The 27334-nt window shown below is 40.3% G+C and overlaps 1 protein-coding gene across 3 annotated transcripts in view; it reads right to left on the minus strand.

Annotated features, from left to right (window-relative positions):
• The window catches only part of MACROD2 (mono-ADP ribosylhydrolase 2), a 1978548-nt gene that overhangs the window by 262757 nt on the left and 1688457 nt on the right, over window positions 1-27334 (minus strand). For all 3 annotated transcript variants that reach the window (XM_033936388.1, XM_033936386.1, XM_033936387.1), the window contains 2 exons: window positions 24265-24306; window positions 12920-12997 (listed from right to left, as the gene is read on the minus strand). In XM_033936388.1, the coding sequence (XP_033792279.1) occupies window positions 12920-12997; window positions 24265-24306 (120 nt within the window). The remainder of the gene's footprint in view (window positions 1-12919; window positions 12998-24264; window positions 24307-27334) is intronic.

Here is a 27334-nt window from a genome sequence, read left to right on the forward strand (position 1 = left end):
ACACGGACAATCAAGTAGCGATGTATTATATAAACAAGCAAGGAAGCACAGGATCTCTCCTTCTTTGCCAGGAAGCTCAAAAGATTTGGCTTTGGGAGACTGCTCGAAACATCTACCTGACAGCAGTCTACATTCAGGGGGAACACAATTGCTTAGCAGACAGGCTCAGCAGAATTCTTCAACCTCACAAATGGACACACAACTCTGCAGCTCTCCATCCCATCTTTGCTCAAAGGGGCACTCATCAAGTGTACTTGTTTGCATCTCCCTATAACAAGTTGCCCCAGTTCTGTTCCAGACTTTACTCATCTCACCGCCTGAAGGCGGATGCTTTTCTGCTGGATTGGACATGCAAGTTTATCTACGCATTTCCACCTTCGCCTCTCATTCTAAAGACCCTTGTCAAAGTCAAGCAGGAAGCCACCACCATGATTCTCATAGCTCCTCGGTGGCCCAGGCAGCATTGGTTCTTCATTCAGCTCAGTGCCAGGAAGCCAATGCCTCTGACAATATTTCCATTTCTTCTTATGCAGAGTCAAGATGCAGTTCTACATCCCAGCCTTCAGTCTCTACACCTGATAGCTTGGTATCTATCTGGCTGAATGCAGCTGAACTTCATCTCTCTCAGCCAGTGAGACTTATTCTAGAAGCCTCCAGGAAACCAGCCACTCAACAATGTTATCAGCAGAAATAGATTAATTATTCCTCTTAGTGTCTTCTTCATCACTATGATCCACAATCCATTTCAGTTTCACTGGTTCTGGATTACCTTCTTCATTTGTCTGATTCAGGACTCAAGTCTACCTCTATTAGAGTCCATATCAGTGTTATTACTGCTTTTCATCAACCCATGGAGGGAAAACCTCTAACGGCTCACCCTTCGCTCAACAGACTTATGAAAGAACTTTCAGTGTCAAACCACCTCTCAAGCCTCCTCCAATAGTTTGGGACCTCAATGTAGTTCTTTCTAGACTGATGACATTTCCATTTGAATCAATGTCTATGGCTAATCTCAACTATCATACCTAGAAAGTTATTTTTCTCATTTCACTCACTTCTGCAAGAAGAGTCAGTGAACTTCAAGCATTAGTGGCAGATCCCCTTTCACTGTGTTCCACCATGATAAAGTAGTTCTTCGCACAAATCCCAAGTTTCTGCCAAAAATTGTCAATGAATTTCATCTTAATCAATTGATTGTGCTTCCAGTATTTTTTCCAAAGCCTCATTCTCACTCAGAAGAAGTAGCTCTTTATACTCTGGATTGCATTTGAGCTTTAGCCTACTATTTCAGCAGAACAAAGCCAAATAGATCATCTCCTCAATTTTTCATCTCCTAAGATCCTAACAAGTTGGGATATCCTATTTTCAAAAGAACAATTTCCAACTTGTTGGCTTCCTGCATATTGTTCTGTTATGCTCAGGCTGGACTGCAACTGGAGAGTCATGTCACAGCCCAAAAATGTTAGAGCTATGGCAGCTTCAGTAGCTTAGATCTACTCGATTTTCAAAAGGCTTTTGATAAGGTGCCACATGAAAGGCTGCTTAAGAAGCTGTGGAACCACGGGGTGGGCAGGGATGTACACAGATGGATCAAGCACTGGCTGTCAGGTAGACTGCAGAGGGTCGGAGTGAAGGGCCAATATTCAGACTGGCGGGGAGTCACAAGCGGTGTGCCGCAGGGATCGGTGCTAGGGCCGCTACTCTTCAACATATTTATCAATGACCTGGAAACGGAGGCAAAATGCGAGGTTATAAAATTTGCGGACGATACCAAACTCTGCGGAAGAGTTAGGACCAGGGAGGAGTGTGAGGACCTGCAAAGGGACCTGGACAAGCTGGAAGACTGGGCAAACAAATGGCAAATGCGCTTTAACGTTGAGAAATGCAAGGTCATGCATATAGGAAATAAGAACCCGTTGTTCAACTACAAAATGGGGGGGGGCACTGCTGGGAGACAGCGGACTTGAGAGAGACTTGGGTGTGCTAGTGAATGCATCAATGAAGCCATCCGCACAGTGTGCAGCAGCGGCGAAAAAAGCCAACAGGATGCTGGGCATCATAAAGAAGGGTATCACAACCAGGACGCGGGAAGTCATCATGCCACTATATCGGGCGATGGTGCGCCCGCATCTGGAATACTGCGTTCAGTATTGGTCGCCGCACCTCAAGAAGGACATGGCGGTACTTGAGAGAGTCCAAATAAGAGCAACGAAGCTGGTAAGAGGGCTGGAAAACTGCCCATACGCTGAGAGGCTGGATAAGCTGGGTCTCTTCTCTCTGGAAAAGAGGAGGATCAGGGGAGATATGATAGAGACCTTCAAAATCCTGACAGGCATAGAGAGGGTGGATAGGGACAGGTTCTTCAGACTGAGAGGGACAACGGGTACGAGGGGGCACTCGGAGAAACTGAAGGGGGATAGGTTCAAGACAAATGCAAGGAAGTTTTTCTTCACCCAAAGGGTCGTGGACACATGGAATGCACTCCCGGAGGAAGTGATCAGGCAGAATACAGTACAGGGATTCAAACAGGGATTGGACAGATTCCTGAGGGACAAAGGGATCGTAGGGTACTGAAAGGGGTGCGGGGACAAAGGGTCAAGAATTTGATGGGAAGATAGGACTTCGATGAGAAACCAAGGGGTGATTCAGACAGGTCATGACCTGTTGGGCCGCCGCGGGAGCGGACTGCTGGGCGTGATGGACCTGTGGTCTGACCCAGCAGAGGCACTACTTATGTTCTTATGTTCTTATGTTACCCCTATTAGCGTTTCGCCAATGTCAGCTATCTTAGGATGTACAAACTCCCATGTGTGTGCTGAGGAAAGCAGAGCACACACATGGGAGTTTGTACAACCTGAGGTAGCCGACACCAGCAAAATGCTGGCCATCATCGATGTGAGATATACTCTGCACTGGGATAAGTACTCTATTTACTTACTTGTTACTGGATTAATGTAGAAATTATCTTTTTGTCCAGTTTTTGATCACTGTTCTCTGCATTGTACAAGGCTTTTTTGACATTACCCAGTTGGAAAGGTGATTTACCCTAGTTGAATTCTCATTCTTTTTTCAACTAAGGTTGGTGTGGGAGGGGTTCTAAGGTTTTTTCCTTCCTTCTGGGTGTTTAATAAGTCATTGAGCATTGTCAGAGACCAGTATAATGAGTCATCAATGAGTTTGTAACATGTGACAATGGTACTTTAGTCCCTTCTATCATCTTAAGCAGTGTGTTATTTTGAATTAAGGGTGTTGCATATTTATACAATACCAACATAAAACATCAAATATGTGCCTAGTGATCACTTACACTAGCCATATAGTAAGTGTAAGTGATAATGCTTAAATTGAACAAGAACTTGCTTAAGTGTATAATCTAAGCATGTAACCACCCCGCCCATGCTCTCCCCAAGCTCCCCTCATGTGAACACCCACTCTCAAAGTATGCAACACTGTATTAAGGCTCTATTTTAGAGAATAGTGCATACAGGAATATTGATATTTATATGCATTTGTGCACACAAGCATTCAGTTGTTTATATCCCCAGCTCTGGAACTCCAGCCACACATTCAAAAGCTGCTCAAAACCCATTTCTTCTCTTTGGTCCTCCAGCCAACTATACTTTTCCGGCTCCTTCTCCTTCAACACCCCGCATACACGCACACACTTGGCATTCTCCTTCAACACCCTGCACACATGCACACACTTAGCATTCTCTCTTCTCATTCTTTCCTCTTTTTTAATGTTGTAAACTGCATTGATGTTTCTTTGACCCACAGTGGTATATCAAGCACAGTAAATCAATCAATCTATGATAGCATTCTTGTCATTTATGTGGCATCAGGAATGCATAAATCTTGATGCCTTCTTTATAGGATGGTCTATCATTCTTACATAACAAAACTTTTATACACAATGGGAAAGATTTTTGTGTCAGAAGCATAATGGATCAACAGAGCTGCATAAATGGTCAGAGAAAAACTTCACTATCCATAGATTTTGAAAAATTGATAGCATTGGGTAATATCTGATAGAACAGCCAACAAACATGCAAAGTGCCATTTTGCTACAGAGCTGGAAGCCATGTGTATGCAGGAAAATTGTTGAAAACTGCAGGAGGCATGGTTGGGGCATTCCAGGGAGCATGCCATAGGCAATATGGGCATTTATCATCTGAGCCAATCAGGGCTTTAGGCTCCTCCCTGTGCATCACATGATGCACCGGGGTGGGGCCTAAGGCCCAGCAGATGCGTTGCTGGATCCAGAGGAGCAGGAGGGACTGAGCACCCTTCCTGCTCCCAACATATAGAGGTACTGGGGGACCAGGCTGGGGGTGGGCTGGGCCGGGCAGCGGATGGGATAGGAGGCCTACGGAGCAGGAGGGACTGAGCACCCCTCCTGCTCCCAACTTTTGGGGGCCGTGCCGGTAGGGGGGAGGTGGGTGAGGGCCATGCCAGTCGGGGGGGTGTGGCAGGAGGAATAATTGGCATCTGAATATTTGAACAAAAAAACAAAAACAAGCTTAAAAGATATTTGGAGCATTAAGACAAAGCAACAGATTTCTGCTACTCAATGGCCATGGATTTGGATTTGGAGGATGAGATGTACAGCTTCAGCGTCTATGAGATAAACTTGGTTCTTTTTGTTACATAGAAGTTTTTGGTCCCCATTTCATTTGCAAAAGTTAGATAATTGAAAATCTAATAGATACTGGCACTGTCATCTTGAAGTAGGGACACTGGATCACTTGTTGTTCTATTGTCCCTTGATACTCAACTTCTGGAAGTCTATCTGGGGGAAAATTAATAGGATATTGGAAACTTCTATCCCATTGTCATACGACATTGTTTTATTCTGGATCTTATTACAAACTAAGGGCTCCTTTTACAAAGGCACGCTAGCAGTTTAATGCGCGTAATACTGCATATTAAACCGCTAGCCGCTACCGCATCCTCTTGAGCAGGCGGTAGTTTTTAGGCCAGCGCGGGGGTTAGCGTGTGATAAAAAGTCACGCGCGTTAACTCCACTACTGCGGCTTAATAAAAGGAGCCCTAAGAGTCCAATTAGTGCAAGCCAGAATAGATTACTTCTTATTATGACAGGAATAGCAATGCAGTCAATTACAAAAAATTGGAAAAACTGGGATAGACTGAATTTTAATTTCTGGTGGGAAACCCTGTGCCACGTTTATAGGAGCAAATGAATTTGGAACAGCTGGGACATTACAAAAAATTTAATGAGACATGGGGACCATTGGCGACATTTGTAAAAACTAATCACTAGTATAAGCCGTTGATTTCTAAAAGGAGATTCGCACACATTCAGGGAGGGCAGGTGTGGGGAAGGGGGAGGGGAAAAATATACTTATATCATTTCTGTTAGATAAAAGTGCTGTTTTATTGTACCATTGGTTTGTATATTTTATTGCACTTTGTCTTTATTTAAAAAATTAATAAAGAATTATAAATAAATATATATATTTTTTTAATTTATTCAGTTTTCTATACCATTCTCCCAAGGGAGCTCAGAACAGTTTACATGAATTTATTCAGGTATTCAAGCATTTTCCCTGTCTGTCCCGGTGGGCTCACAATCTACCTAATGTTCCTGGGGCAATGGGGGGATTAAGTGACTTGCCCAGGGTCACAAGGAGCAGTGTGGGTTTGAACCCACAACCTCAGGGTGCTGAGGCTGTAGCTTTAACCACTGCGCCAAACTCTGCAATGAGAGGGCATAGGATGAAGTTAAGAGGTGATAAGCTCCGGAGTAATCTGAGGAAATACTTTTGTACGGAAAGGGTGGTAGATGCGTGGAATAATCTCCCGGAAGAGGTGTTGGAAACAGAGACTGTGTCTGAGGGCCTGGGCTAGGCATGTGGGATCTCTCAGAGAGAGAAAGCAATCATGGTTACTGTGGATAATAATAATAATAATAACTTTATTCTTCTATACCGCCACAATCTTGCGACTTCTAGGCAGTTTACAATCAAGAGTGCTGGACATTCAGCGAAATACAATAAGTAGATATTCAGAGGAAATACAGAGATCAGAGACCTCAGGAGGCAATAGTATAGAAATACAATTTGCTGAGCGAAAATGTAATATGTACATTTTAGTAGGTAATGTCCGACAGACTGGATGGGCCATTTGGCCTTTATCTGCCGTCAAGTTTCTATGTTTCTATGATTAAATATCAAGAAATAAAATAAAAAGGAAATATCCTAAGTATAGATATCTTCTGCAAGCTCACTTATATAAGACAACCCCCTCCCCTTTTACTAAGTTGGAGCAGTGTTAGAGCCTTTAGCTCTCTGGGCCACAGTAGAAACAGTAGAGTCCCTCTTTACAATAGCTTTGTAGGAAGCCTATAGGAAATATAGGAGAAGCCTAATGGTTAATATAGAGGGTGTTGATCCTGGTGAACTGGATTCAATTCCCACTGCAGCTCCTTGTGACCTTAGGCAAACCTTCTATTGCCCCGCACCCAAATCTTACGATTATGAGCCAGCTAGGTACAGAGAAAATACATGTATATAAATGTGCATAGCGCTGCATATGTCTAGTAGCACTATAGAAATGATTAGTAATAGTAGAAATATACTATCAAGAAACAGTTTAAGCTGGGTAGGGTCATAAACAACATAACATATATTTTGAAATGTTACTAAATACTTAGATAGAAAATATGAGGCAAACAAACTCTTTTAGGTTTATCTTCTAAATGTAGGCATCAGAAATTTTTTTTTTTTTTTTAATTACAAATGTTATTTCTGTTCAAAATATAAGAACATAAGAATAGCCTTACTGGACCAGACCAATGGTCCATCTAGCCCAGTATCCTGTCTTCACGGAGGCCAATCCAAGTCACAAGTACTTGACAAAAAACCCAAATAGTGGCAGTATTCCATTCCGATCCAAGGCAAGCAGTGGTTTCTCCCATGTCTGTCTTAACAGTAGTTTATGGACTTTTCTTCCAGGAAATTGTCCAAACCTTTTTTTAAAATCAGTTACATTAACCACTCTTACCACATCCACTGGAAATGCATTCCAGAACTTAGTCTCAGTGTGAAAAAAAAATATTTCCTCTTATTGGTTTTAAAAGTATTACTCTGTAACTTCATCGACTGTCCCCTAGTCTTTGTAAATCTTGATGCAGTAAAAAAAAAAAAAAAAAAATCAATCCACTTGTACCCATTCTACACCACTCAGAATTTTGTAGACTTCGATCATATCTCCCTCAGCTGTCTATTTTCCAAGCTGAAGAGCCCTAACCTCTTTCCTCATACAAGAGGAGTTCCATTCCCTTTATCATCTTGGTCGCTCTTCTTTGAACCTTTTCTAGTGCCACTATATCTATTTTGAGATAAAGAGATCAGAACTGAACGCTATACTCAAGGTGAAGTCACACCATTGAGTGATATAAAGGCATTATAACATTCTAAGCCTTGTTTATCATCACTTTTCTAATAATTCCTAGCATCGTTTGCTTGCTTGCCCGCACCCGCACATTGGGCTGAAGTTTTCAGCATATTGTCCACAATGACATCCAGATCTTTTTCTTGAGTGCTGACCCCCAAGGTGGACCCTAGCATCTGGTAACTATGATTTGGATTATTCTTCCCAATGTGCATCACTTTGCATTCATCTGCAATTTTTGGACGCCCAGTCTGAAACAATGGAGCATTATGTTAAGACCTATAATAGGTACTTTAAGGGCTCATACTTGTATTGAAAAGTTACCCAGCATATATCCCATGAGTTAGAAAAAAAAAAATGAACTGACATATTTGATTTACTGATTTGACCCTTCAAAGCAATTAAATTCCCTTTACACAAAGAATTATTGTAGGCAAAACATTTTAACTGGCCTCTGTGTCTCTGATGCTTATGCAGTTAAATTTTGAAACATATTGATAAATTCTCATTTCTACTGGCAGTTTACTGTGTTCTGAGGCAGTGAATATTGGCTCAGGAATGGTTTCTATAATATCTGGTCAGAAGAAGAAACTGCAGGTGCATTTTACAAACAAGGATAGTGTAATGGTATTAGGCAAACCTTCAGCTTGGCACTCCACTCCCCAGTTAAATTTTAGGTCCTCCCTCGCAACTTCATAAACACTCTAGCTCCACCACTTCTAGAATAATCATGAGAAGTGGGCTATTTAAAAACTGCTCTCATCCTTACTGGAAAAAATACTTCCTGTTGTTTCTTTCAATCGTCCCGTGTGTGCCGCAGCCGAAGGACTGCCTACCTCCACACCCACTGCAATCAACCCTTTGGCCCTCCTATTCCCCCCTTCCCCTAGCTGATAGGATCCCCCTGCCCCTTTCTCTATCCTGGCCAATCCCTCGATCGCCCTTCCTCTTCCACTAACCCTTTCTTACCTTACCTCTTCCTTGCCTCAGCCCCCGCCCTCCCTTTCCCGACATCGTAACGGTCTCGGCCCACTTTGTCTGTGCTCCCCGTATCCGTCAAGAGAGCTTGTTCTTTCTTTCAGTTTGGTTGTTAGGACCTATTATTTTGTTATGACTACAGTGGCTTTTGGCACCCATCACACCCAACAAGTTGCTGCTCTAGACATTTGCCTAGTCCTGCCTAAAAGCTGGGCCAGCCCTGGTTATAAACAAACTGCAGTGCTACCATTTGCTGGTTAGCTCATGAAAACTGAGATTTATAGTAAATTTTTTTTTAGTATTTTCATGTTAATGCCTCCCATGTATATTAACCTTCTGGTACCTGTGCAGAACTGCTGACAGAGCATGCCTTCATTGGAACCTACAAAAAGCTAAAACTCTAAAATCGCTGTTATTTCCTGGCTCAAAAAAAAAGGAAACTGGAAACACGTGGATGGTGTTACATTTGAACGTGTATGTTTTATTGTAATCCGCTTTGATTTAAAGCGGAATATAAAGTTTTAAAATAAATAACTTTTTTTTTTTCCATGTGGACAGTCTGCTTTACAAGAAAGGGTCTTCTATAAAACTATGCAGTGGTATACTTCCTTATAAATAAATGGAGTGACAAGATGCACTATTTCTGGAGACATAAAGGTCCTGTTACTAAATTACTAACTCGTGCTTACTGCAGCTTAAAATGCTTTACTTAGGGCATGCTAGTCACTCCAAGGCAACTTTGGCATCGGCGTGCACATCACAAATGCTAAAAAATAGATTTTATTTTGTGTGGAGACAGGTCAGGGGCAGAGAGTAGGCTAAGAGATCGGTGCACATCATTTATAGACTAATGCTGAACTCTCACCTATTGCATACATGTGCAAGTTAACATTATCGTTTATTCTTGCTTGCTATACCACTCTTATTGAGGAACAAATTGAATGCTAAATGACCTCAGGGTCCGTCCTAGCTGCTAACTGAATCGATCCCTTTTATATCATCTCTCTATCAAGGCTTTCTTCATCATCCTTCTGTTTTTTCCTTATTGTTTCCTTTTCTTTTAATTTGAATTTCTCCCACTTTCCTCTTGTTTTCAAGTATGTCATATGTCCCAGTCAATAATAAGTATGTTAACTGTCCTCCCCTTTTTATATTTTATATTATAAAACGCTTAGAATTATGATTAGCGTTTCATCGAATTTTAATAAACTTGAAACTTGAAAACAAGTAAAGTGAAGAAAAGGACTCTAATTAAAAAACAAAACAACAACAACAAAAAAAACCCCACAGGAAAGAATTAAAAACATTCAAGAACAGCCACACAAATTAGTGTAGCCTCTTGTGAATTGTTGCAGGTACTGGGCTGTGGCTAGTCCAATCAACAGAGACTCTATGGGCTATTAAAGACTTTTAGATAAAGGTTTTGAAACCTGACCAAAAATTAGCATAGGAACATTGTAGAAGGAGTGTCCAAGTGTACACTTACCCGTGTAAGTGCTAGCTTTCTATACATTTAAGCATGCAAATGGCACTTAAATTTAGGCACGAAGTTACAGAGTCGGGGAGATTGTGGCCGAATAGCAATACAGTAGTTGAAAGTCACTACTACACCCACACCCAAATTCGAATTCCAGTTCAGACCACATGAAAGGGTGCCCAGAGTGGACATGCTCTGGGATCATTTTGAGCTCCCTAATTGGCATCAATCCTCACTTTGTTTAACAAATACACCAAATCAAACTGCTTGCTAGATGAATGCCCATCTAAGATCATGAAAGTGGCAGTACCTGAATTTAAAAGGGATTTATTTAACTGGATAACAACCACTCTCATAAGAGGAACATATCATGAGGAAATGGGACACATCCTGATCACACCCATCCCTAAAGACCAGAAAAACTCTATCGCACTGAAGTCCAATTATAGGCCCATAGAAAGTATCCCCTTATTCACAAAACTACTGGAAGGACTGGTCAATATGGAACTAGTGAATTACCTAGACAAATTCAACATCCTCAGTGAACACCAATCAGGATTCAGAAAAGGATACAGCACAGTGTTAGCTTCAATACTCAATCACCTTTACGGTCTCTTTAGCAAAGGTACTAGTGCTCTGATCTTACAACTAGATTTCAGCAGTGCTTTTGACCTAGTGGATCATGAAATAATGCTACTTTGCTTGGACGCATTGGGGCTCTCGGGAAGACTTCTGAACTGGTTTCAGGGTTTTTTGATCAAAAGATCATATCAAGTAGTCTGCGATGGGAAATACTCCAGATCTTGTAAAAATCCATCGGGGGTGCACCAAGGCTCTCCACTATCTCCCACCTTATTTAATATCTACATTTCATCTTTAGGTCATCTATTACAAAAGTTAAACCTAAAATACTACATATATGCTGATGATATCTCTATTTTAATTCCGCTGAATAACATGACCAACGAAATTTTAGAACACATTACCCATATCATGACCAAAATCGAACAGTGGACAATCAATTTTAAATTGAAATTAAACACAGAAAAGACAAAAATTTTCCTGGCAAGCCCAAAGGATAAAATTACCAGAACATCTTTACACCTAAATGGTCACAATTACCCAATAACAAAAACCATAAAAATACTAGGAGTCACATTAGACACCCACCTGACCATGATCGAACACACAAACCTAGTGGCAAAAAAGTGCTTTTATGCACTATGGAAATTGAAGACCATTAAAAAATATTTCGACCCTCTATCTTTTAGACTTCTGGTTCAGTCATTGGTCCTTTCCACATTGGACTACTGCAACATCATTTATGTGGGTTTACCTAAAAAAACTGTAAAAAAATTAAGAATAGTGCAGAACACGGCCATCCGCTTAATATTCGGACTAAAGAAAAGCGAGCATGTTAGCCCCTACTACAAACTGTTACACTGGTTACCAATGGAGGTGCGAATAATGTTCAAGTTCTCTTGCCTATGCTTTAAAATGGTGTGGTGAATTGCCCCTACCTATCTCTTACCACATTTCGAACTACACATTCCCAGTAGGACAACCAGAAACTCCAATCTTTTTGCCTACCCAAGGATCACTGATTACAAATACAGGTCCTTTATGGACAGAACTTTGAAGTTTCAAGCTAGCAAACAGCAGACCTGGCTAGGCAACTACATCAACAGAGCTAGGCTGACCTACGTCGCATTTCAGAAAGAAATTAAGACAGCACTATTCAACAGATTTATCTCCTAATCAGTTACCAGTTTTAAACGATTAACTCCGTGCTGATAACTTGAGAAATACGTGTACTGTACAAACTGTATTGTATCGCATTTTATTTTACTAATCGTAATCTGTAATTCACTGACTGTACTGTATCATCCTCGCCATTTGTATTCTGTAATTTGCTGACTGTCCAGCTCTCTTCACTGTGAACCGCCTAGAAGTCGTAAGATTATGGCGGTATAGAAGAAATAAAGTTATTATTATTATATTCAATGTTGCCTTCCATCCACGAGGTGATGTTGAATGTATGCAATTTTGTTTTCTTAAATGCCATGGCTAAAGCTAGAAAAATAACAGTAACTCATGGGTTTTGTATATTCTAATACTTTACAATAAAAATCTGATCTAATATACATTTTGGACAATATTTATTTGTCTTTTACCATTTTCTAATATGCTCATCATTTAGAGCTTGGAATTGTTCAAGCAACGCTGGGTAACTCAATTAATTGTTTAAGAAAACACTACATCCAATGACAGTCTTAACTGATGAGTTGACATTTTAAGTTACTTGTTTTCTTATTGCTTCTTTCAAGAATTTTAATAGTGTATTACATTTGAAAAGGTCTTGTATAATACTTTACATTGATACAATACTGACTGTTAATCACCCTATTTCATCTTATATCATTGGTACAGGCAAATAAGATCTTTCATTTAATAATAAAAGCAACCAATATATGTATTGGCATGGGAATGGTCTATTTAATTTATTTGTCCAAAGAAATACCACCTGGAGTGACAATTCAAGGAAGGACAGCCATAAAGAGGCCAACATACACCAGTATGGCAATCTAAATAAAAGTTATTAGTACATCAACCCAAGGGGCGATGTTTCGGCATCTGCCTGCATCGGGGTAATAGACCTTATTGGACAAAAACACAGCTCACCGCTGACTATATAGGACTTGCTAATTGAGAATCTTCTATCTTCAAGTAGTGCTACACAAAATGTCAAGCCGCATTGGGTTGATGCGCTAATAAATTTTATCCTGTTGCCATACTGGTATTTGTTGGCTTCTTTACGGTTAGCCCTCCTGGAGGTGCTATTTCAAGTGGTGCTTCTTTTGACTGTTTTCACTGCCTCTTTGACCCTATTTAAACTGTTTTCCTTTAATCAAAATAAATATGTACTAGAAAATTCCCTCCATAACTGAAGGGAGAGGCACAGTGAAAAAGGGCTAAATGATTAAAATTGTAAATACACAGTCTTCAATGAAAAGACTTTTCATGAATTGAAAACTGATTTAAAATACATACCATCAGTAGCATCCTTAAGGTCTTCTGTTTTCTTCCCTTTCTTGGGAGGAGGGGACTGCGCCTTTTGTTCTAATCCCTCTGCAAGCAAAAGGGATGTTATTGGATTTTTTTTTTCTTAAACATGGGTGTCTTCATAATAAGCATGCACACATTTCCAGTACTATTTTGTACTGAATTGTCTTTTCTGAATAAAACATTGGATAGAAATTGCAGCCTGCTTTGTGTTTCAGCAGTTTTATTTAAGCAAAGACTGAATGCTACAGATTCTATTTCCAGATAATGATGTTTGACCTAATGTATAGGTTATAAATTATAATAATGTTAACCCCAGAGCAATTTTTGTGATTACAGTTTACAAGAAAGGAGACTATACACATAACTTTTGGAAAGCTAATAATGCAAAAGAAATGCAAGCATTATTTTTACAGAAATTTCTTTTTTGCCATTGTCATTGCTACTGCAATTACTAATGTTCCATCACCATAAAATATAAGGGCAGATCTCAATCTATTTAGTCTGCCCATTTCCTCTCCTACTGAAATATCATAGACTCCAGTTGAATTTTCCTGCTCTTGATTCTTCGCCTTCTGGGCTTACCCTTACTTTGTTTAATTTTCCTACTATTTATGTTTCTACCACCTCCCCCAGGGGGACATTCCATGCATCCATCACCATGGATCTTAATGGCATCTAACTTTGGATACTGAATCCGGCCCCTGCACCCAGAGCCAGTTAGAAGAGAAATCCAGTAGTTCCAGTCACTCCCAATGATCTACCAAAAGACAACATAGAAACAGAGAAAAATGAAGGCAGATAAAGATCATATGGCCTGTCTCGTCTACTTATCCATGCCATTTGCTATCCCTTCCTCTCTCTTAGAAATCCAATGATCTTATCCCAAGCTTTCTTGAGCTCAGATACATTATTCGTCTCTACCACCTCCATTGGGAGGCCATTCCACTTCACTACACTTTCCATGAAAAAGTATTTTCTGAGGTTACTTCTTAGTCTATCCCCTTTTACCTTCATCCTATGCCCCTTCATTCTAAAGCTTTCTTTCAATTGAAAGAGACCCGCCTCATGCGCATTTATGCCATCCCTACTTTCCTTCAAAGTGTACATATTGAGATCTGTGGACTGACTCCATCCTGTTTATCTTTTTGAAGGTATGATCTCCAGAATTGTAAACAATATTCTAAATATGGTCTCACTAGAGTCTTATATAGGGGTATCATTACCTTCTTTTTCTATTGGCCATTCCTCTCCCTATGCATCCCTAGTTTTCATCGTTGCCTTTTCTACTTATTTGGCTCCTATAATCTGTTGTTTTGGGATCAACCCACCTGAAGCATCTTAATACCCATGATGCTCTCTCAGTCACTGGGACTACACCAAAAACACATCATAGATGAGCATGGGTGGTATAATAAAATAGCATACCTTCGCAGAATAAAATAGTACCAACTGTAGGGCTGGCTAGTGCCAGTTTGAAATAGGGACTTGGCAGAAGTGACTATGCATTGTTCCTGTCCCAATTAGATTTCCGTGACCACTATAGATAGGATAATCTGTATCCAGGAGGCTAAAGAGTACAGGCAAGCCTCTGTGTGTTTTGGGGGCAGGGAGCTTGAATTTTTCAAATTTGCTAGCACTAGAGTTTTCATACAAGAATGGAGTCTGGGTTAGAGAGCTGCACGGGAATGGGGCCGATGAGAATCCCGCAGGACCTGTGGGGATCCCGTAGGTTCCCCCTTTGTATCACGGGATGCCCCCTTGGGTCACGGGGATCCTGTGGGGACCCCCCTCATAGTCTCAGGGATCCCACGGGGTTGGAGGCAGCTCAAGTCGAGTGACTCATCTTCTTTTCCTGCCCTCCTGCAGCGTGCAGCGCTCCCAGCATACCACACGTAACTGACCTGGAAGTCTTCCCCCAACGTCAATGCTTTCGTCGGAGGGAAGGCTTCACGTCAGCAATGTGCAGCGTGCAGGGCCTGCTGCCCTGCAAAGAAATGCAGCTCTGACATCGGGAGAGCCAGGGCCAGAGTTAGGGAATGGCAAACAGTTCTCATGATCCAGGAAGCTCACTTAGTTGCCATCAACCCTGCCTTCGGCTGCGGTATCGCTAAATGGCAAAAACAAAGACAAAAGCCGCAGAACATTTCCTCTTGCCTGCATCGCTATAGGCTCTGCTGATCTTGATCCCCCCCCTCTTAAGTGACTTCCTGTTTTTGAGGGGCAGGATTGAGACCGGCGAAGCTTATAGAGAATAGTGATGCAGGCAAGAGGAAAGGTCCCATGGCTTCTGTCTCTATTTTTGCCATCCATTTTAGCGGTACCGCAGCCGAAGGCAGCTAATGATAGAAGATAGTGATCACGGAGGGAGTAGGGTGATAGAAAGTATTTGCTGGATTAAGATGGGGAAAAGAGGGGAGGTACTGGAATGGGATGGGGGAAGATGGTGGGTTGACTGGCTCAGGAAAGGGGAGAAAAGAGCTGCTAAATCAGATAAGGAAGAAAAAAAGGAACACAGGAAGTTGCTGGACATGGAGGTTGTAGGATGAAGGAAATAAAACAGACATGAAGCGAGTAGGAAGACAGGTGGGAGATGCTGTACACAGGTGGATGCAGTAAGAAGAAAAAAGAGATTCTGGATATTGGAGTAATAGGTAGATAGGGGGCATGCTGACACAGTGGGATATTACAAAGAGGTGATGGGAAGAGATCTTGGATGGAGGTAGAGAGAGAGATGAGATGCTGGAGGAAAGAGGGGCGAGAATATGCTGGATGGAGGGGGCAAAAGAGGAAACTAGTCAGAAGAGTGAAAAGAGAGAGGAAAGAGAAGATGTTGGCGGGGGAGAGTTAGGAAAAACCTGGAGAATAATAGGATGAGAGAGCTAGAAAGCTGTAAAAAGAAGCAGATAGAGATTCAGAAAAAATAAATGGAGGAAAACTGAAAGGAAAAGGTTAAAGTCAGAGTTGGATGTAGGAGAGAAAGTGAAGAAGACAGGATCATGGTAGAAGGAACCATGGACAGGAACAGAAGAATTTACAGAAGATGGGAAAGGGGAAAAAAGAAACTGGGACCAACTTGATGGAAAAATAAGTTTCCCTCCAGGCAACAAAGGTAAAAAATGGAATTTATTGACTAAAATATGTTAGCTTTGGGAAATGTATATAGTAGATGATTTTGTATTGTGTTCAAAAGAAAAGGAAATGCATTTCTGGTTTTATTTCTACAGTGTTGAAGAACTTGTTGACCCTTGCTGTGGCTAATGGGGATCCCCAAGCACCGCCAGAAGAGGACCTCCTCTAGAGATGGCCAGAACTCCCCTCCACCAAGCACAGCAGTTGCTGGCAGCATCCATGAGCCACTGAGGTGCCAGCATCTGTGACTCAGGGATGCTACTGCTGCCTGCCAAGCTTGGCAAAAGGGAACCCTGGCAAACTGCAGAGGAAGTCCTCATCTGCTGAGTATTTATATTTTATATTTACATTAAAAGCTTTGGTAGAAACCCGTTTACAAAGTATGTATTCTTCCCAATTAATATTTCCAAATTAATAAAGGGTCTTTGCTTATTTGTAAATGGGTCAGGGGTTAACGATGGGCCCATGGCAGCAGGATGGAGTGGGCATTCCTCTTGGTGATCTTAGAAGGTGGGGGGGGAGATCAGGGGGTTCCAGGTGGTCGAGGCAGGAGGGAGTGGGCTTCCCTCTTGCCAATTTTATTGTATTTTTTTAAAGTTGGGGGGGGGGGGGTTGGGATATCATTGGGGGAGAGGGGTCCCAGCAAAACTTTTTTAAATTTTATTTTTAATTTAACACACGCACATTTGTGCCCAATGAAAATAAAAATGCTGCTGTTTGGTGTTTTTTTTTTTACACTACCGGCACCTGTTGGAGATTTTGGAGCATTAAAAACTGGTGCTTTATTTTGTGCATCATCTGGGTATAGATTGGAGGGCTCATTTTAATATTGATGAGGTTTTTGTAATCTATTTACATATGATTATCACAGGTTGCTATAAATTACAGAAAATATGGCAATTAGCCATTTTAGGCATCAATAGGTGAAATACTTTGATGCTAAACAGGTTAAAACTGATTTAGTGTCAATTGTTAAAGGCACGGTGAGTTTTGAGCATATGGGCCTTAATGTTCTGATTACAGAATGATCTAAGCACCGATTGACTCCCTGGTTAAGACAGGACCATTTGGTAGCTGTGGCTGTCATGCCTTGCTCCACCCAGGTAAAGAGCTGTTGATGGATAACATGAATGGATTTACAAAAAGAACTGAGACATTGTGATCATGATATGGTAATAGGCTCCAAGGGATTAGACTCAGGAAGAATGTCAGGAAATATTTTATCTTGAAAAGTGTAGTTGATTCTTGGAATTCCCTCCTGGAGAGGTGATGGTGAATATAATGTTAATGTTATTATAAAAAAAAAAAAAAACCCAAAAAACACAAGGTAGAATAAATGTGGAGGATAAGAGGATGAAAATGAAGTAGTGGGATAAATTACCCAAAACAATGAAATTAATTTAGGGCTCCTTTTACAAAGGTGCGCTAGTGTTTTTAGCGTGCGCTAAACCTGCGCTATGTGCCAAGAACTAACGCCAGCTCACGGGTGGCATTAGTGTCTAGCGCGTGCTAAAACCGCTAGCACTGCTTAGTAAAAGGTGCCCTTAGTGTGCCACAGGTGATTACAACATCTTCATTCTCCACAATTCTGTAAAGCAAACGATCCCAATGTTTTTCTGGAACAGCAATGTTATAGTCCATGTAAGGTTTGTAATGCAGTCCATGAACCATTTTCATAGTACTTTACACTGCTTCCACTGTTATCAATGTCCTTCAACAGAAGTGGTCTTCAGAACTGATCACAATAATTGAGGTAGGGCTTCAAAAAAGATCTGTGAAGATGTAATATTACTTCCCTCTTTCTATGAGTAATTCTTCTCCTAGTGCACCCAAGTATCCTATTAGGTTTCACAAGCACTTTGGCACAATGACTGGCTACCTTGAGATCATCAGATGATGACCATCCAGGTTTCTATTGCAAGCAATGTCTCAAAATGGTGTAATTTAATACATACTGTGATAATAATTAACCTCAATCCTAAGCCAGGGTATGTGAAGTATGATCTCAGTCTCTTCAATTTACTGTTAACACTCAACATAATATTTGTATGTGCCAAGGAAAGCTACCTTCTGGAGTTCATAAGAAGCAATGTGTATAAACAGCCTATCCATATGAGCCTGACAATTCCTTTTAATCAAGCCTGTGGCACCAAAATGACTGAAAATATTTCTGTAACTTTCTGCCACATTTTCTTGGTCTCAAGACTAAATTTCTTGCTACTTGAGGATCTCCTCTCTACGCAATTCACTGAGTAATCACTTTGGGCCAGATTCTTTATAGAACGCCTACATTAGGTACTGCTAGGTGCCCTAATCGAGGACATCTAGCAATGCCTAACTTCAGAACCACACTCAACCTTTTTTTTTAATTGGCATGGTAACTGACCACTCCAGTTTTCAGCCAATCAAAATTTTTTTTTTTTTTTTTTTAAAATAACAAATTAAGATTTTGATGCCAAACTCTTAGGATGCCTAGTGATGTCTTAACTGGAGGCAACCTCTGATGCCTAACAGTGCCTACCTGAAAATTAGGTGTGGTTGACTTAGGCGTCACTAGGCTAATAAAACCTGCCCTAATATATTGGCACCTAGCTCTAGGACGCCTAGTGATGCCTAGGCATCATAAGGTGGGATTCTATAGGCAGTGTCTAATGGCATCTACAATATAGGTGCATTTAGGTGCCATTTATAGAATCCCATTCTTGTGGTGTTCTTTTTTACCACTATGCACAGCTTTTCATCCGTAAGAATGGGAATGTCCTAGGTGATCATAAGTACTTCATAATGCTCTTAGGGTCATGATCCCACTGCTTTTCTGGTACAGTGATATTGTATTACAAAGTTTTGTTGTGCCTTTTATTATAGAAATTTTCTGCTATGAAAGCTCCACAGCCAGCAATGAGTAACCATTTTAATTCTTTTTGTAAAATTTACAGATGGCTTTTGTGCCAATTTCTTCTATCCTTATAGTCCATAATCTGCTGCCCTGGGCTGCAACTATAAATTGTGCATCCTTAGGTTTCTATTTACTTCTCCTTAAACGTTCATGTGTTTGATTTTGATCAACACATAGGGCTCCTTTTCCTAAGGTGCGCTAGCGTTTTTAACGCATGCACAAGATTAGTGCGCGCCATAGCGCACATGAGCCTAAAAAATACTGCCTGCTTAAAAGAAGGCGGTAGCGGCTAGTGTGTGCGGCATTTTAGCGCGCACTATTCCGCACATTAAGGCCCTAATGCACCTTTGTAAAAGGAGCCCATTGTTCCTGGAGTAAAATTTTATGTTTCCTGCTGTACTTATTATGCATTTGACTTTTTTTTCTCATTTTTCTTTAAATAGTTTTTCTCTTCCTTCTCCAATTCTGTCATCCTTTTCTATTGGTACTGGTAGATTCTCACTCATTCCTTCTATTCACTAGAATACTTGTCTAAGATTAATTATCAAAATCTATTTTGAATGCTTCCTCTCATATTTCTTAGAACCAAAACAGGAAAAATCTTCACAATTAAATCAATCACTTACACATCAACAACACTCTCATATTTTAACAGCTATTGCACATTTAGATCTAATGATGCTATTAAGCAAACTTGGAGGCCTCAGGGAGCAGCTCATTAGATATAATCTATTTTTATGAGGTCTACTCCTCTTTTAATTCAGAGAAAGTATAGTCTTGACAAACCCTGGAGGAGTGGCTTAGTGGTTAGAGTTGCTGCCTCAGCACCCTGAGGGTACAAGTTTGATTCCATCCTGCCCCTTGTGATTCTGGGCAAGTGACTTAAGCATCCATTGCCCCAAGTACCACGGTTTGATTGTGAACTTGCAGGGACAGACAGAAAAATACTGATTACTATTCAGTTGTAAACCACTTTGGGTGTATAGCTTCATGAAAAGGCAGTTAATAAATAAATGACTTTGTGGACATGAAGAAACTTTCTTGTTTGTACATCCATTTTTTCAAGATCTTTAAAAAGCCAGTCTACAATTCCAAAACCATATAAGACTGCAGGAGTTGCCAGCTGATTAATGGCTTGTATCTTTCTGTGAGGTTAATGCAATATTCAATATCAATTTTAGTCTCCTGTAATATTCTTTATTGATCTTGTCTCTTAGTGATTTATGTTTGATTATTGTTCTTTCCTTAACACCTAGATATTTATATATACCTTCCTTTACTTCACAGTATTCAGTTAAGAAGGATGTTTTCAGTTTTGCTCAGTTTTCCTCTAAGGAAGGTTGCTTTAGAACATTTGTTTAAACCTAATTTCATCTTAAGAACATAAGAATAGCCTTACTGGATCAGACCAATGGTCTATCAAGCCCAGTAGTCTGTTCTCACGGTGGCCAATCCATGTCACCAGTACCTGCCAAAACCCAAGGAGTAGCAACATTCTATGCTACTGATCCAGGGCAAGCAGTGGCTTTTCCAATGTCTTTCTACTACTACTATTATTAATTATTTCTATAGCGCTACCAGATATACGCAGTGCTATATAGAGTCACAAAGAAGAAAACAGTCCTTGTTTGAAAGAGCTTACAATCTAAACAGCCAAGACAGCCAAACAGAATGTCATAGATACTGTTAAGGGAAATGGTTAATCCTCTGGCTGGGATGGTGGGCAGAGAAGTAGGGTTAAGGATTGAAAGCAATATTAAAAAGGTGGGTTTTCAGTCTGCTTTTAAACAAGGGAAGGGACTTGGAGGACAAACTCAGGTAATTTATTCCAGGCATAGGGGGCAGCTAGATGAAAGGAACAAAGGCTGGAACTGGCAGTGGAGGAGAAGGGTATAGCTTAGAGTGGCTTATCTGAAGAGCAGAGTTCTCTAGGAGATGTATAAGGAGAGAGGAGAGATATTGAGGGGCAGCAGAATGAACACACTTGTAGGTCAGCAATATGAGCTTAAACTGTATGCAATGGTGGATAGGGAGCCAGTGAAATGACTTAAGGAGAGGGGTGACATGAGCGTAGTGAGGTTGGTAGAAGATGATTCATGCAGCAGAGTTTTGCACAGATTGTAAGGGGGGAGAGGCAACATTGCGGGAGACCAGTTAGAAGTAGATTGCAGTAATCTAAGCATGAGGTTACAAGAGTGTAGACAAGGGTCCGGGTAGTGTGCTCAGAGAGGAAGGGGTGAATTTTGGTGACAATGAAGAGATAGAAGCGACAGGTCTTAGCAGCTTGTTAGACTATGGACTTTTCCTCCAGGAAATTGTCCAAACCTTTCATAAAACCAGCTACTCTATCCGTTCTTACCACAACCTCTAGCAATGCATTCCAGTGCTTAACTATTCTCTGAGTGAAAAAAATTTCCTGCTATTGGTTTATATTGAGCGAACATGTATTATTTTACAAGTTTTGCATAGCTGCATACTAGAAGCACGACTTCAACGTTTATGTTTTATGTGCTTGGACCATGTACTTTGCAATTATTTTTCTGTTTGTGTTTTCCTTTGTATTGTGTTTTTTGGAAACTTAATAAAAAACTTTGAACTTAAAAAAAAAAAAAAAAAGTATTTCCCTGTAACTTCATCAAGTGTCCTCTAGTCTCTGTAATCGATCTACTTGTACCCGTTTTATTCCACTCAGGATTTTGTAGACTTCAATCATATCTCCCCTTAGCCATCTCTTTTCCAAGATGAAGAGCAAGCCCTAACCTATTTTGTCATTCCTCATACGAGAGGAGTTCCATCCCCTTTATCATCTTGGTTGCTCTTCTTTGAACCTTTTCTAATGCCGCTATATCTTTCTTGAGATAAGGAGACCAGAATTGAACACAATACTCCATGTGAGATTACACCATGGAATGATATAGAGGCATGTTAACTATCCCTTTTTTTAAATAATTCCTAGCATCTTGTTTGCTTTTTTGGCCACCGCTGCATATTGGGTGGAAGGTTTCATCATATTGTCTACAATGACACCCAGATCTGTTTATATGGTCCCAAGGTGGACTCTAGCATCTAGTAACTGTGATTTGGATTATTCTTCCCAATGTGCATCACTTTGCATTTGTCCACATTAAATTTAATCTGCCACTTGATATCATCTGAGAAGTTTTTCACTATATGGACTTTACACCAATTGTTGGTCACTAGAATTGTAGACCTTGAGGTCACCTACAAACAGTACGTTATGATATTGCCATCTTTAAGATTAAAGTTGAACTCATAGCCCATAGAGTTAAAAAAGATACTCAGTGAATATGCATGCCATGCAAAACAAAAGTGGCAAGAGGAAGACAGCCTGTTGGATCCTGACTTTAGGAATGACAATGTATACATCTTCATACATCAGATGAAGTGTGGTTTGCCACATTTTCATGGTGAATTTGATGTACTCAAGGCAAATGGGCAGTTATGTGTGGGAGACAATGAATGTGAAGATGCAAGTGGATATTGAGTTTGGTTTGTAGGTAAATGAAAAGATGAATACCACAGAGGAGACACCTATAAAAGTGAGCACGATATGAAGACTTTTAATGGTTTTGATGTGTTGCAACATCAATATTATTCTACTGCTGTAAAGTTGCAAGTAATATTTTTGTGAATTTGATCAACGAATTACTGAATAAAGAAAAAATAAAATAAAAAGGAACTTGCCTCCCCCCCCCCCCCCCCTTTTTACTAAGCTGCAACAGAAGTTTGTACGATGGTCTGAAGTGTTATATGCTGTGATGCTCTCAGAATTCCTATGAGCGGTGTCAGAGCATTTAGCATCCCGGATCACGGTAGAAGCCTCTACTGCTGCTTAGTAAAAGAGGGCCTTGATGCACTCAGTCAATTCAGGATTTATATGTACATTTCAAGGCAATTTATTATCCAGGATGCTATTAAAGACTTTCTTTCCTGTTTGGTGGCTACTGTTTCTTCACCTGAAAAAAAAAGATACCTGGCCTTTGGATTTCTACATTTCACAGGTATAATGTTGCATTTATTTGAATTAAAGCACTGCTTCCATATTTTCATTTTTTAAAATCATTTTTCATTTTATTTATCCCCTCTAATATAGCAGAATCTTCATTACATCTGCAAACTGGCACTTTTCCTTCCAACACCTCTCCAAAATCACTTACAAAAACATTGAAGAGAACTGAGTCCTGAACAGATCGCTGTGGTGTCCCACTGGTACCTTTCCAAGGATTTGAGTAAACCTCATTGACTACCGCTTTCAGAGGTTTTTTATTTTTTTATATATTAAAAATCTAAAAAAAGATTTGAATAAAAAAAAAGATTGTTTTATTTTATAATTTTAAATTGTAGATATTTTAAACTGTAGATATTTTATTTTTAAACTTTATGCCTACCAAGTCCTAACCATTCCAAAACAGGAACTGTGGAGAGGTAGGACCTAGTAGGCATTTAGCATGTGTGGATGCTCAAGATCCTGCCGTTCACAATGTCTTCCATAGACACACTAACCAGCAGGTTGATGCTGCCCCATCACAGAGGGATGCCTAGTTCATCTTGTGGTTGGAGCTGGCCCTTCTGATCCCTTATCATGATAGATGTGGTGTTCCTATTTATTAACAGCAGGCATAGACTCAGCCAGGATGACTAATAGAAAGTCAAGGATTGCTTGTAAAACAAATAGGAGAAACTGCCTTCACACCAGTAAACAGCGAAAAACAATAACAAAGGTGACCAATTGGTGCTCAGTCTCTTTGATTGTGATAGACTCGACACGATCATGTTTCGGCCCAAAAGTCTTGTAGTTAAATTATGATAGGTAAGACGTACAAGTTCACAAAACCTTTTCAATCATCAAATGAAACACCACTCCACTGAAAACCAGTTTATACTGCTGACTACTCCTCGGAGAAATAATGTATGCTACTGCCCGCAGCGTTGGTTCTCTGAGCAGTAGTTGTTGTTTTTCGGTAATAAAAAGTCAAGGCATATGATTCATATGAAAGCTGAGAACATATGACATAAATGAGCAGTATTTTCTGGTACATTTTATGACAATATTTCTGAAAATGATTTATATTAATGACTATAAATAAACTGAGGTTTCTTAAAATTGTGGTTCAACCAGTAAAACCTCCCATCATGAAAATATATCAGCGAAGGAAGGATAGCAATATATTTACTCATGGCAGTATAAGTATTAATGATAAGTGCAAATTAGTTAATGTCATTTATATTCATTTTAAAAAATATGTATTCTGACCAGTTTTATAATAAATTAATTTTGTCATACCTGAATTTTCACTTGTCTCCAAAAAGTCTTCATTAACATCATCTGTCAACATAAGAAAGGATGAGAATAAAGAATGTAAACAAGTAATATTTCTAAGTTATTTGGATGTTCGTTAAAGGTTCAATAAAGAATGCAAAACGAAACAGCTTATGCACTATAGCAGGGGGTCACCTACCTTTCATGTATCAAGAGCACAGTATTATCGTGGGAGGAGGAGAAGGCAGGGTGTTATGCAAAACCAATAGAAGGAACTTCCAATTTGAACATGCATTCTCTTCTAGTCATTACCACGATGGTCTCAGAACTAGGCTGCAGGTGCAGATGGAGAGCCTGGAACATACCGTACTTCTCTAACCCTATATATATCTCTGTCCTCATTCTTACTAAAGCAATGAGTTCTTTTCACCTATTAATTTTTTATTTAAATAAACCGCTCAGATGTAACTCGATGAGAGTGTGGTGCAGTGGTTAAAGCTACAACCTCAGCACCCAGGGGTTGTGGGTTCAAACCCATGCTGCTCCTTATGACCCTGGGCAAGTCACTTAATCCCCCATTGCCCCAGGTATTTTAGATAGACTGTGAACCCACCGGGACAGAAAGGGAAAAGGTTATTCACCCTCTCCAAGGTAGAGAGAATGAGAGGGCACTCTCTAAAACTGAAAGGGGATAGATTCCGTACGAACATAAGGAAGTTCTTCTTCACTCAGAGAGTGGAAGAAAACTGGAATGCTCTTCTGGAGTCTGTCATAGGGGAAAACACCCTCCAGGGATTCAAGACAAAGTTAGACAAGTTCCTGCTGAACTAGAATGTACGCAGGTAAGGCTAGTCTCAGTTAGTGCACTGGTCTTTGACCAAGGGCCGCCGCAGCAGCAAGGGCTGATCCAGCAGCAGCAATTCTTATGTTCTTATGCTTGAGTACCTGAATAAACTCATGTAAACAGTTCTGAGCTCTCCTGTGAGAACGATATAGAAAATTGAATAAAAAAATTAATTAATTAAACTTGGAAACTTGGTGAGACTATTGGTTGCAAATTCTCTTAATTTCCCCTTATCCCTATCAGTATCTTGCTCTTTCTCTCAATCCTCAACCTTCAAATCTCTACTTACCCTGCCAAGTTTCCATTTTTTTCTATTTCTGTCCATACTATGCTCAACCTCTCTCCCTCTCTCCTCTTTGTCCAGTCTTCTAGAAAGCTCCAGTCTCTTGTAATAATTTCACTGACCACAGAAAAAAACAAACAATAATAACAAAACAGAATCTGTCTCTTCGCCCCATTCCCTGCACTGTCCCCTTTTGCTGTCAGGAGGAGAAAGTATATAGCATGTCTTATCTGTTGCTGCTGCTGTTACTTCTTCTGCAGACTTCCCTCTGAAGTTGAAACTGTATGGGGCCAGCAGATCTTGCAAGGCTACATGGCCTTGTGCAGTTCCATCTTCATTAAAAAAAAAAATCTGGCAAAGGAGGCAGCAGTAAAGAAGAAGCATTGCTTGTCTGATTCCTCTTTAAGGGGGAGAGGAAATGATGATGCCAATGAGTGGATGAGGGGGATAGAACAACACAATATTAGTGAAAGAGGGATGGGGAAGATACCATCGAGAAGACAGAGGGAGGGCAGGAAAGGTTATAATTTGAGGGTATGCAAAGAGGAAAGAGAGATGGTGATGAAAGTAGGAAAAGATGGTGGTGATACAAAGAAGTAGGCGGGAAAGTGAAAGGAGAAGAAAAGAAGGTGATAGTTATTGTGACAAAGAAGGTGAATCCAGTGCCCCACATCTCATTCTCTCTCCCTCATCTTTTGACCCCCTTACCTCTCATCTTTCTCACCCTTGTCTGAACTCCCTTTCTCAATCCACCCCTCCCCCATTGTGCCTAACCACTGCTCAGCATTTCCCCAATTTCCTTAATATGACAGCTTCAGGATCAATAAGAGAACTGAAATTCATCAGGGCAAAAGTGTTCAGATAAGCAGTTTTTCAAGTGTGGCAGAGATAATAAGATAAAGGTGTAGCAATAGTAATGGTGATAGCCTTCTGGTGCTGTGATAGGATGGGCTTTAGATATTGTGGTGGGATGGTGAGAGACTTATGGAATGGTGTTGGTGATAGAGAATGACATGGTGACAGAATTCATCACTATTCCCATCCCGGTGGATAATCGCAGGACACCATCTTCACCCCAACACTCTCTCTCATGTTTCTCTCGCCTAAGATTGGCTCTGCTCCCACAGATAATTTCCTGTTAAAGGAAATCATTCTGTCTTCCAGTGTTCCTCTTCCATAATTTCCTTTACTATTGTGATCCTTTATTTCTCATTAAATGACTGAAAGAATATGAGAAAAGGACACTGGTGGGCTGCTCAATTTCTTCTAAATAATAGGAAATCATCTTTTGTGAGATAGCATAAACCAGCCACATCTTGTTAAATAGACCCTGTATGTTATATTTTGGTTTCTTACCTCTGAAGGTGTTGTCTCCAGTTCTGCCTCTTAAGAAAGGCACCTTTTTTCCAGCACTCCCTGAATATCTAAGTGTATTCATTTTCCCTTCTATTCCTCATTGATATAAGCTATCAAGTGACTCTCCCTGGATACCAGACACACCTTGCTCTTTGAGAGTGTCAGAATCAGCAACTGCAATTGTGACATCATCACCTACATCACTGGCACAGGTGTTTGTTTTTTTCTGTGCTTGATGAAGTTATGGTTACCTAACTCCTCTATTACCAAGAGTGGTATGAACTGTTGTGCATGGTAACTTTGTAGAATTATTCAAATACAATGATATAATATTCTCTTAGGAGGGCAATTTTTAAAAGACCATAGAATCACAGGCCATAGGAATCACAATGCTATTTTGTTTGTTTGTTGCTTTGTTTGTTGTTGCTGTATTTTTTTTTTTTGGGGGGGGTGCAAAAACTCTGCCCTAGACCCCACCCAAGCTCTGCCCCTGACCACACCCCCATAAACATCTTCTTGCACATCAGACAGCATTATGGGGTAAAGACATGGAACAACTGCTTATGCCTACTACTTATGGGGAATTTAGGGAGCTCATAGCAGACATTTCC

Source organism: Geotrypetes seraphini, chromosome 3 (assembly GCF_902459505.1).
Source record: "Geotrypetes seraphini chromosome 3, aGeoSer1.1, whole genome shotgun sequence".
Lineage (NCBI taxonomy): Eukaryota > Metazoa > Chordata > Amphibia > Gymnophiona > Dermophiidae > Geotrypetes > Geotrypetes seraphini.